The sequence below is a fragment of the Chanodichthys erythropterus genome, chromosome 2 (assembly GCF_024489055.1).
Source record: "Chanodichthys erythropterus isolate Z2021 chromosome 2, ASM2448905v1, whole genome shotgun sequence".
Classification (NCBI taxonomy): Eukaryota; Metazoa; Chordata; class Actinopteri; order Cypriniformes; family Xenocyprididae; genus Chanodichthys; species Chanodichthys erythropterus.
In genome coordinates, this window is record NC_090222.1 from 28,291,319 (window position 1) to 28,304,427 (window position 13,109).

The 13,109-nt window shown below is 38.1% G+C and overlaps 1 protein-coding gene across 1 annotated transcript in view; it reads right to left on the minus strand.

The window, feature by feature from the left end:
• LOC137027075 (zinc finger protein 804B) overlaps positions 1-8,543 on the minus strand; it is a 118,983-nt gene extending 110,440 nt beyond the window's left edge. The window contains exon 1 of the mRNA XM_067394873.1: positions 7,749-8,543. Within this exon, the coding sequence (XP_067250974.1) occupies positions 7,749-7,862 (114 nt within the window). The 5' untranslated portion in view covers positions 7,863-8,543. The remainder of the gene's footprint in view (positions 1-7,748) is intronic.
• Between the last annotated feature and the right edge of the window lie 4,566 nt (positions 8,544-13,109).

The following is a 13,109-nucleotide window of genomic DNA, read 5'->3' on the forward strand; positions in this document are numbered from 1 at the left end:
GATATGTTGCCTATTGTGTTTACATAAAAATTATTGTCATCAACATTTTAGCTGATCGATCGCGCTGCCTGTTATCTCATCTGATGCTTTATTTAAAGTTTCCAAATGACTGTAGCCAGTTTGGAAGAATGAGTGTAATGAGTGTAAATGTGTAAATGAGTGTCAAAGTCGCAATCCACAGCTCTGATGGAAACATTTTGGCTTGAATCTGAATTAAAGTGGAGAGCCAATTAATGTAAATGACTTGGTAGGAAGCGCTGTCTGCAACGATGTCAGTACATGCTGCAACAATTCTGAAGTGGTTATGCTGTCATGTTTAACTTGTTTAGAAGGGTCAGTGCACTGCATTCTGGGAAACTCATGACAAGTAGGCAATAACAGCCTTTCATTCCTGCTGGTTACGGTTATTATCACCCAAATAAAAATAAAACACACACACACACATTACAATCTCCCAATCTGTCATGGTAGAGACTTTCTATTGACTTCTATTGTTTTTGTATTGAGTTAATGACATTTTTACAGTTTCAAGTTATTTAGTGTGTTTATTAAGCCATTTTTCTCATGGGCACTATTGCTGGGCCACACAATGTTGGTTATTTCAGATTTTAGCATCTTTCTGTGCACATTTTGTCCTCACAATGGTCCTTACGAACCTGTCCCACAGAGTCCAGCACCAGCCACAGAAGGACTCCTTCTCTCATTCTTACCCAATCGTTTGACACAACAAAAAAGTGGTCTATCAAAAGAACCACACATCCCCCACCTTCACCTCTGACAATGTTATCCCCATGACAACAACAACTCACTGTTAAAATTACTGTAGTAACTGACCTCCCAGCTTCACTTACACAAAGAAAAGCTTTTCACACAACACAAGAACACACAACTTCAATCATACCAACACAAGAAAAGTGAAAAATGTGGGATATTTCTCAGGTTCTCATAAACATACACTACCTGTCACGATCATCGGCTGGGGTGCCCTTGATAGCCACCAGAGAGCACTCCACCCCAGACTAATGTCATTTCCTCACGAACTACATTTCCCAGAACTCACTGCCCAGTCACATTATCCCTGATTGTTCTCTGCTGGTTCTCATTACCTTGTCAGTCCCTGCCTATATAAGCCTGGTTCGTTCTGTCATTCATTGCGAAGTCTTGTATGCATTTCAGTGTTAAATGATCATTCGGAAATCATTCTAATGTTCAGATTTTGTGCACAAGAAACATTTCTTATCAATGTTTAAAACTGTTAGGCTGCATTTGTTTTAGGATTCAGCATTTATTTGAAATAGAAATGTTTGGTAGCGATGTAAAATTCTTTACTGTCACCTTTGATCAATTTAATGCATTCTTGTTTAAATAAAAGCGTTAACTTCTTTAAAAAAAAAAAAAAGAAAAGAAAAAAGCCTACTGACCCCATATATCTGTGCTGCCTTTGCTGCCCACTGTATCCCACAATCCTGTGTGTGCTGTTTAGAAAAAAATATTCCAAATTTTCAACATTCTACCATAAAAGGAGCATGTTAAGGCATTTGTCTCAGGTTTTCGGACACAGCCAGCCTGAGAATGATCAGTGGATTGAATGATAATTTAAATGATATTCTCTCTTATCTGCATTGCATTCATTCCTCAAATTAAGCATATCATTAACCATTGTTCTTAGAAAAGATTTTTCTTGGAAAGATGGAGAGGGAACAAGGCACCTTAGAGACAGATGTAAATGTGTTCCTCTCTCCCCCTCTCTTTCTCTCCTCTAGACCCATTTAGAAACACTTACAGGCCATTAACAATCATTTCCTCTGATTAGAATGGCCTTTGAGTGCCTGGACAAATTGCTTTCAAACATGTTAGAAAATCCTCAAGCCAGACTGTGTGTTTGCCGGTACCCTGCAAGACCCATTCTGTCATTCTCTCTGCCTCTCGCCAACCTTGTTAAAACAGAGGAGAGATACTTTGAGCTGCGTCAGCCTCAGGCGCTCTTTTCCTCTCTCTCTTTCACATTCTATCTTCCACCTCACCTTTCTTTTAATTCATTGCATAATTACAGTAAGTGAGGGCCATTAATGAACATCCAATTCTGCCTACGGATTAAAAACAATGTGGATTCTTGTCTATTGTTACTTCCTCCCACGCTATGTCAGGAATTTGTTTCTTTTTTTCATGGATTAAAAGCAAAAAGACTGGAGGCACAGGAGACCACTGCTATGTGCCGCTGTGTGCCTGCGAATGTAGGATGACCTCTTTGATTAATTAGGCTTTCATAAAGCATTTAATCAGTTAATTGGGCATATTAGCGTTGCAGAAATGACCCACAAATGTGTTTAAGTGAAAAGGGTCCATCGTTGTGTGTTAAGTGAAGTCTGTGCGAATGTGTGTACACGTTCGTTTGTATTTTTCTGCACCGTAAGCCGAAAGGAGAAAGTGATTCATTAGCCTTCCTGTGTGATTAGAGTTCCCCGGCTGTGTTAATGTCAGGACACGGCAACACAAAGAGTTTCAGACAGGCAAACTCAGAGGACGGCTGCGGCCAGGCCTGGGGCTGAATATTAAACGCCGCCTGCTACACTCCATTAGCACAGCAACAGCGCTAACGCTCTTCAAAAAGAGCTGAGCTAAGTACAGCAGTAGCCAGTCATTACCACAACAGCCGGAATCATTAGTAAGCAATTTACAATGACGGACAGAGAGAAAAAGAACAAATAATGTATCACATTAACCTTTAAACATTCAAAACACAACGTATTATTTAAGCAAAACAATAGCAATCACTGTAACATTATATATACACTGTAGCACTGAACCACATAATCACATGCCAAGTGAGATATCAAAGTATATATAATGGGACATGCTGACTTACATGTGCATTGAGAAGTAATAAGCATGTACATAAATACATAATATACATGTGTGTGTTTTCAGGTTTACATTATGGGGACAAATATGGGGACAAGGATGGCAATACCACAAATATTTGACCTTGTGGGGACATTGACCCATGAGAAAAAAAGCTTATAAATCATACCAAGTGATGCTTTTCAAAAATATAAAACTGCAGAAAGTTTTCTGTCATGGGTAAGTTTAGGGGTACGGGATAGAATATACAGTTTGTACATGACAAAAATCATTATATCTATGGAATGTCCCCATAAAACATTGAAACCCAACGTTATTGTGTGTGCTCATTAATGTGTGTTTGTAGTGTGCACTTGGACGACTGACTCTCCACATGACAGCCCTATGAGGCCAAAAGAAACTTAGGAGCACCTGCTCGTTTTTGTTAATTAATTTTTTTATTTGGTAGAGTGTCAAAATGCAAGTTGTGGCATCACAGATAACAGTTTCTTTGGCAGCTCTTAACTAGAAAGCACAGAGTGGAATTATAGAAGTCGACTGGCAGCGGTTCAAAAGAATTCAAGAGCTAATATGCAAGTAGCAGGAACAGTAAACTCAATAATCCATAAACAGACTAGCAATAAAATATCCTTTTTATCTAAGAAGGCATTAGGTAGCTGATGGTTTTCAAACAGACTGACATTTCCTGACCATAAGGCTCATGAGTCATTAAAGGTCATCTGACTAGCAGGTAAAACATGAAATGATGACTGCTGCAGCTGACTTCCTGTCATTATGATCCATTGTAGTACTAGTGCTCTGGTAGATCTATAGCAGAGAGTATGGTACAATGAAGTCAAAACAGTTTATGAGTCAGTGTTTATGAGTCAGAAACATCTAGTTTAATATACATGTGCCAGGTATTTAAATGTACTGTTGTAGTATGATGGCTTCATATGGTTTTGAAAAACCATTTTTAATACCAAGAAAATGTTCATGTATGGTATAGCCATCAAGTAAAAGGTAAAATGTTTTCCCCATGCACTTGAATACAAGTGGGAGTGCATATTTTAAATATTATTTATTTTTTTGGTCACACCTAATTATTTTGATTGAAGTGAAAAGTGAAGCAAAATATATACTACCATTCAAAAATTAAAATGCATAAAATGCAATCATAGAGACTCAATTTCAAAAACATTAGAAAATTGAATCAACCCCAAGCAAATGATAAAAGATTTTAATCATTTTCTTTATTTTAATGAGGATTTTTCTTCATTATTATAATAGGTGAATTCAAGTCAATGTTTGTGTGAATAATTAATTTTGAATAGATTAAGACAAAATAAGCATAATTTTTAGCTCATAAACCCCCCATATTCAATGCACACAAATCCATAAAGAAATGCCTCTTTATCTCAGCTGCAGCCAATGCAAACTGACAAGCCCCTTACCTAACGCAATAGCTGCAATGTTTTAGAACTAATTGAAACTCATTGCCTCTGCACATAAATTGTGCATTTGTGTCTCGCTCATGCAGGCAGAGCTATCAACATATGCTTCTTCAGTAGTATGCATGTTTTAAAAATGCAGTGGGAGACGGCAGTTTGGAATGCAAACCGGGTCCCTGCTGCGGCTCGACATCAAACATCCACGCAGCGTCATGGGCGGAGTGAGAGGGAATAACCCAGATACTGAGAGAGTTCAGCATAAGATCTGCTTGGAGCCTCTCCACATAAAGTGAAGATGGAGCCCCATAAGCCAATCTTGATGGTACTGGGTGAACCACAGGACATACGAACAGGTGTTGACTTCTGTAGTGGAAAGCTGATCCAAATATGTACTCTGGGACACCTCACTGAGACTGAGACATTCCAGTCCAAAGACTTAAACGGGAGACTCAATGATGGGGAACTTTTCGGTAAGGTTTAGTTTTGGTCTTAAGGCTACACCACAGGAAACGAAGGAACATTCAGCTGTTTTGCTGTTCTAAAGAGCAGAATCTGTAGATTTATCTCTCATTTGCTCTGGAGGGGAGAAAACTTAAAAAATGGTCAAGGAATACATAAAAAAAATGTAATTCATACAAACTATGAGACTATGTTCGAATACTTCTTTTAGGTTAAGCATGTTTTTATCTCATTTTAATATTTTTTGAGGCATAAAGTCAAAAACATCAGGATGACACAACGGCTCTTAGGGCAAGGTTAGTTCATGTATATCAAGTCATGTGGTGAGTGAGACCAATGTTGGGTGAGTTACTCTAAAAAAGTAATGAATTACTAGCTACTAATCTTCAACAGTGTAAATATAGTACTGTACTAATTACTCTCTCTAAAAAGTACTGGATTACTTATTGCTAATTACTTTCTAAATCCCATATTTAAATCAAGCTCAACCAGTCGAACAATACAAGGACACGAAACTGCACTTTTAATTCTTTCAAATCAACAATATTCAATTGCATACATTATTATTTTTGAACTGACCGAAATGTATAAAGGGAGAAGGTTACTTTAAAAGCAAACATTTTAACATCACATATTGAATTTTGATGTTAAATCCACTATTGTTTTATATAGATTTGTTCTATAGTCTATACACTTTTTAATGCAATTACATCAGAAGTAACTGTAATTAAATTACATAAAGATTAAGAGTAATCCCTTTACTTTTTCAAGGGAAAAGTAATTAAATTACAGTAATTCGATTACTTAGTGATTAATTACACACAACACTTGGTGAGACTCCTCAAAAAAGTGATGTTTATGAATGATGATGATGATGAATGTTTAAAAATTGTATTTATGAATGAATAATCGTGACATTTTTATTGATATTTTTAAAGTATTTCAAAACTTTCTGGAAAATAATGGTGACTCCATGTATTCAAGGTTCATGAACAATATGTTTATAGTTCATATTTGAAGGTGACACCACATGACATTTTATAAGAAAATTTTCTTTGAAAATGGTAGGCCTATAGATAAAGATTTTTCAGAAACATATGAATTCACAACAAATACAATGAGTAGCCTACATTTCTAAGAACATGTCTGGAACATCTCTTTTAAACTAGATTTTTCTTTTCTTTATTGCAGACAAGGTTATGCTTCATGTCATTGAACCTTAAGACCAACAACCTGACAACTTTGCACCAGTGAGGTGCCCTCTAGTGCTGGGATAGAGAACAACTGGAGCATGACATGCCCGTTTCGCGTGTGTGCTGGTGTAAAGTGTATGTAGGTAAAAATTTAAATTACCTCCAGTGTTTCTTCCTCCATAACAGACAGCACTTCCTATTACTAAACCAAAGCATATCATATGTTAAACGGAAGCATACATTCCCATACAGCTTTCTTTTGGCCATAACAGCACCTAATTTTCTTACACAAAGCACCACGTCAGATAACGTCAAAATGAATATGCTAAAGGCATTTAGCAAAGCTTAAATGATTTATTGCATATCTGACTTTTTAAGACCACATCACTGCAACATATGCAAATGATTATTAATCTGGATGTGATGCAAGACAATAGGGCTGTCAGTCAGAGCGGCTGAGAAACTCGAGCCTGTCATTCTGTTGTCTGCGTGCGTGAGTATGTGCCTGCATGTGTGTGTGTGTGTGTGTGTGTCCTCCTCGTGCTTTGAGTTAGAGTGAACATGGCACTCTGATTTAAGCTGGAGCAAATGCACCCTTCACAACAGCTGCTCTGAAATTACCCATCAAAACCATCACCACTGAGCCCAGCTTCTTTCCAATCAGCCCGCACTGTCTGTCCATCCTGTGGGGCGGGCCAAAGTGGAAAACACATACATGCACTTCCCTTTCTGGAGGTACATCAAGTACAAGTCTCAATTTGTGTATTTATGCCAGTCTTTGATTGCGTACAAGTCTTCACAAGCATACATAATTTTCTTGACAGGAAAAGGTCTGGACCAGATGCAAAGTTTAGCCCCAATTAAGCATATGCATGGCAGGTTGAAACCGTGCCCTTATGTCTTGTTTCTATCCGCTTTTACAAGCACTAAACGTCCTGTTATATCCTTATTTTACCTCATTATATAACTGCTAATTATCTGAAACAACAAACAACAACATTAAAGTTATTTAATAAGCTGACTAAACTCTACACAACTATAATATCACCTGTGGAAGAGGCCCATGAAGCCTTGAAAAGAATTACATGTGATCTGGATTCACCTGCATTTCGGGATAAACTCCAAATAGGACAGACATCTCAGAAAACGCAGTTTGACCTGTTTTACGATGGATTAGACAATCAGCGGATTCCCCGTTCAGTTGCTGCAACTTGTAAACATGGTGTTGAGACACCCACAGGTGGGTTAACCTAGAATAAGAATAGTGCTTGAGGTCAAAGTTTAACATACAGCTCAATTGTCTGAGCCCAACAGAGCAAGACCTGCCATCAGCCTCTGTTAGGAGAGTGTCAGGGGTCGCCGTTCACCGCACAAATAAAGCCACCAATGCCTCATAGACTCACAAGCCTGACATTTGAGATATGCAGTGAAGCTTTACACATTACATACATAAAATCCCTCATCCCTGCTACATAAAAACAAAAAGCTTTAAGGATTTTGCTGTCTAATGCAGTTTACAAGTGAAGGTCATGTTGATGGCATGAGTTTCATAGATCATAAAATCCTCTCTTCACCTATGCAATAATCTTTATATTTCATTCAAAGGTGTTGCCACTTAGAATATGGCCAACAAGAAAGTATATATGTCCAGATTTCGCGTTTTATAAACATACTTTTTAACCAAGAGACCTGGAAACTAAAACACAAAACCAATTCAAAACAACAGAACATGTTAAATGACTTCCTAATAGCGTATCGTGGCGATATCGTTAATGAACAAAAACGACGATTTGAGCAGTATTACCGGTGATTCGCCTCCGGTGCTTTTGCAAAGCGGACCCCGGAAAACTCCTTTGATGCTCCGGTAGTGTCCATTGCTTAGGTGCGTGGAGCTGATCACAAGGTAGTAGCACGCCATCCGGTCCAGCGTCACCCATGAGCGGGCTCCAGGGACGGCCAGGCGAGCAAGTTACTTTGATGATTTCGCAGGGGTTACACCGAGTAGAAGTAGGCAGAGGACGGTCTGTGAGCGCCGGTCCGCTCGCTTCAGTCAGTACTGGACGTCGTTACGAGGACACGCCGATAAAATACGAATCTGCTGTTAGTGCAAATCGGAAGAACTGTCCACACTTCTGTCACATCCTCTGTCTGTTTTCCTCTTCAAGAAGAGACAGGCACCTGCTCTCCAGCCCAGACGGATGTTGCTTAATGTTGCTCTGGAGTTGCCAGGATTGTTCAGTCCCACAGACTCGAACGTTTAGCATTGTTTATATCAAATAAAACACTACAACTGAGGTCATGTCCTCTCAAACACCCTCCAAAAGTCATGTCTGTAGAGTGATATAAAAATAAACACTATATTGCTAATTCAGTAATGTGGTACTTTTAAATCTGAGTAATGCTGTGCGTGATTTCAATTGAGTGCGCGCGTCTTCAATTGACCGGTCAACTGCCTCACGAATTTGCTGGATGTCCGATCGCAGATGCCTTTTCCCTGCGCCGAAACGATCCGCGCTGTGAGCTCTGTCCAAATGAGTGTAAAGCAGAGATTCCCTCCGTTTCTCTCTCTATCTCGCGCGCGCTGACTCTCTCTCCTTTTCTCTGCTAAGCAGGGATTTGAGGGAGAGTAATAAAGCTTTCAGCTGAACATGGGCAGTTTTTTGGCGCTGCCATGCAATCAGCTCTTTAAGAAACACCTCCACGCTCATGCAGGCTTCTATCTATCTATCTATCTATCTATCTATCTATCTATCTATCTATCTATCTATCTATCTATCTATCTATCTATCTATCTATCTATCTATCTATCTATCTATCTATCTATCTATCTCGTTAACATACTGGACATTGATTAACATTCACGTTACGACGCGTCATTTTAGAGGCAGGAAAATATTTGATATACTGTATTTTATTTTAAAAAAGTAAAATTTTGTTTTTAAAAACTGTTAAACTTAGCAATTGTCGTCATGGGATTGGTAAACACAATAGTTAAATTGAACATGAAAAATATTTTTTGATGCTTGTTAAATTTAATTAAAATAAGTTAAAACAACACAACTGCTGAACATTTTGTTAATTTAATTGTGTCCAGTCTAATTATGTAAAACTGAAGTTTTCTTTTTTTCTTTTTTTTTTTTTTAGTTGCAACTACCTTAATTATTTTTGTAGGGGCGTCACCAGAATGCGTCTCAGTTTAGCTCAAAATACCAGATAATTTATTATACCATGTTGTAAATACCCATTTTTGAATGCTAGCAAAAACATGCTGTTTTTTTTGAGCACATGTGTTTACATGCAAATGAGCTGTTGCTCCCCGCCCCCTTTCCAGGAAAGCACTTCCTTCAACAGCTCCTGCCTGCACCTGATACTCTACCAAATACTAACAAAATTAACATCTATATCGCAATCACGGTCATGAACATTGCAGTTCTTCTTCATCATGAAAGTTTATTATCTGCATGCGTTTTCTAAGCGCACACATCTAAAGCACCTGCACAGAAAGCTGGCTGTCAGACGGCACATCTTGTGAGTATTACACTAACTTCTCTTTCATGTCTTTTTGTGTTTAAACTGTCAAATACACACAAGGTTATCAAAAACACAAAAAGTTCACAGTCGGTTATGTCTATAAACGTAAAAACATCAGGGACAGAAATGTGTATATTAGATCTGTGGTGCATTCCCTTCAAAAACAAAACTAATCCATTGCATCTTCAGTGGCTCAGATGTTGGGAGTAAATTAAGACTTTGTTCATTTTTACATCCAGTTAACGAGTTTGTTTGCCCATATAATCTTTAGGGTATTAGGTTAGCTAATTTGGCTTGCTGTCCACTGAGGAGGGGCTCAATGAAGCATCTTCAACTCGAGCTCTGATACACCCCCCAGTGAATAGGCTAAATATAGGATATGATTACATAGGGCAAGGTACCTGAAATTAAGGTGGAGTTTGGGGAGGTGGAAGGATGCTGAAACAGCTGAGACTGAAGAGAGGTAAGCAGCTGATTATATACTCTGGCTGTTGATTGGAAGATTAGATGGGCTCGCTCCTCCCTAAATTACGTTTAGGAACTTCACCAACAAAACACCTCAATCGCTTATAAGACATTATCGTCGCTCCAGCCGCTCCAGCATGTAGACAATAGTGGACATTGTACAACTCACTCAGGATGGAAACTATGCTAATACGGCAGAGTCGGTCAACAGTTGATGGTGGGTCCTGTAATGTGATGTCACATTGTACAGAAAATGAACACTGCTTGTTATATGAGACTGCTGAGGTCTTATGGGGATTAAAAAAGGAATGGGTGGATTTTTATCATTATACAGGGTGGTTGGGTATGCACACTGCCAGCACACATTTCTTTTCAAATTTTGCATAATTTTGCATAATAGCTTCCTCTTTAAAAAGTACAAAAACATTTCATTTCACTCACTAATAACTACAAATGCTAGGTAAACTAATTTATTTTAGTGTGTCAAAGCTGTTAAATTTAGGTAGTCTTCACTCAACACATGGGATAAAATCTACTCAAAGAAACTGAGTGCAAATTATGACCTCAGTTTTACTGAGCAGATTTTTTGTTTGTACAGTGTAGCATTTGCCTTAAAGGGATAGTTCACCCAAAAATGAAAATTTGATGTTTATCTGCTTACCCTCAAGGCAACCAAGATGTAGGTGACTTTGTTTCTTCAGTAGAACACAAATGATGATTTTTTACTCCAACCGTTGTGAGAAACCGAACAGTATTTATATAATTTTTTACCTCTAAAACACCACTATGTCCAACTGCCTTGAGCATCCGGTTGGTGAGGTCTGAATGCACTCTGATGCCGGAAGTGATCGCTTCCGTCATCAGAGCGCATTTTCAGACCTCACCAACCGGATGACTTTCATGTCTTAGTTTCGTCACGAGCCACAGGGTTTAATTTGGATTTGTCTGTGCATGTTTTTTTGACTCTTATAGATGGAATTCACATTGACATGCATTATACGACTGACAGACCGCAACATACACTTGATCATTATCATAAGGAACACCGACAGAAAAATATAATTTTCACTTAATTTTAATAACATATATCATTGTTTAAAAATTAAGACAGGCTAGTTGTGCTAAAAAAAAAAAATTGGGATGACCTCCAACAGATAGCATGCTGAAAAATTGTTATTAAACTGCATTTAAAAATATCAGTCCTCCTGAAAGTCATTGTATTGTATAAACTGCCTGATCTGACCCTTAAAAAAATGACGTTCATTGGTGTAACCTAATGCATCCACCCAGGCTGATTCAGTCACAAAAATAGGCCTACTATGTTTGGTTCTAATAAAACCTTTCAGTTTTGACGTTACCACAGGAAGCATATTTTTCGGTTACTTGACAATGAAATCCTGTTTAGGCCTACTCAGCACATAATGAGCAACTGCACTACAATAAACTGCCATTTAAAATGAATACTCTCTTGGATTTGCTACTGTAGAAAATTAAAGTCATTTAAAACCATTGAAAAAGTAATAAGAAGGTAATGTTAGCCGCAGGGAGAGCTGACTGGCACTGTCCACTGACTGTGGTGCTGAAATCAGAGAATCTCCTCAGGATGAGAGAAATCCTAAAACGATTCATTGTACTTAAGGGTAATGAAAGCTATACCTTTTTTTGGCTGGAGGTCTGGAATGTAGATGCAAGTCAGCACGTCTTGACTTCAATAGACTATACTGTGCCATCAGGCAAGGATAATTGGTCATTACGTTCCCTTAAAATTGGTTCAATCGATCTTAATGAGCTTTAGTGGAGGTGATTTTTTTTTTACATGCAGACTCAAGACTCTCTCATTCAACAATACCTGGGATACCAGCAAGGTTTTATTATATTTGTATAAGTTTTACATCTACCAGTTAACACTTGTTTGTATTTGCAGGAAGCACTTATTTTTCTAGCAGATTACATTCTAATTTACATGCTTACCATCTGTTGATCACAACAGTCTTATTTGTGAACTTCACAAGTCGCTGTGGATAAGAGCATCTGCTAAACACTTTAAATGTAAATGTAACACTATTTATTTCTCCCTTGCTTGCCCTCTTTCCAATAAAACACATTTTTGTGCAAGTATACAACATAAATGTGTTATCATCATGCACAGGAGTCGCTGAAGTTGCTCTGTGCTTTAGCAGCACTCTGAACTGCTGATGTGCTATTATCTCCAGGATACAAATTCTTTTGTGTATATTTCAAAAAGAAGAAATACCAAACACCAGTTTCTCATTATGAAAAGATGCCCATGCAATCATTACAAAGCAAAGACTTGTCTGTCATTTAAAAGAAAATAGGCTCTTTGAATCATATTCTTGAGTTACCGAATATCTAATCTTTCTAAGTTTTGCCCCCAGCTGGGGTTCTCGTCTCTTATTCTTTCATTCTCATCCAACCCCTTCACTCTATCTGCTCTCTTTTTCCTGTCACTCTCTCAGTTTTTTTCATATATCCTGATGAAATTCTGAAATATTAAACAGACTTTTTTTTGGTCCATATTCCTGTCTTCCTTCGGCTGCTTTGTGTGTTTCTCACTGCAAGGCAAAAAGGAGACTGGCATGCATGACACACGAAGGCACTGAAACATGCACATACACACACAAAACACATTAACAAATTGTGAATTCTAGGGGTCAAAAACAGTATATTTGGATTCAAACATACTTAAGCAATGACTGGAACTTTCTCAGCCAGTGGAGACTGAGAGAAATGAAATATTCAGCAATCTAAATGTAAATGTAATAGAAATTTATTGTTGGGTTTTCTGCACAATTACAGAATGCTAAATTTATTGTCTGTTCCTGCTGATATGAGACAGAAAGAGAGCTAACTTGAGTAAAGGCAAGAGACGAGCCGAAACGAAAGCATGACATGAATCAATTGACATAATAATATATTTCGGTTACTTTGTATACAAGGTGAATACATGCAGTATCCATAATGTGCAGAAGAGGCCAGAGTCCACAAGTTCACATTTTCCATTACTTTAGAACACATTCTGATGATCTATTTCTATAAATCAGTGGTTCTCAACTGGTGGGTCATACAGGGACCACCTTCCACCTTCATTACCCCCTTGTCAGTCACCGCCTGTGGTTCAATGGGCCCTGAAGCAAACCCAGTTGAGATC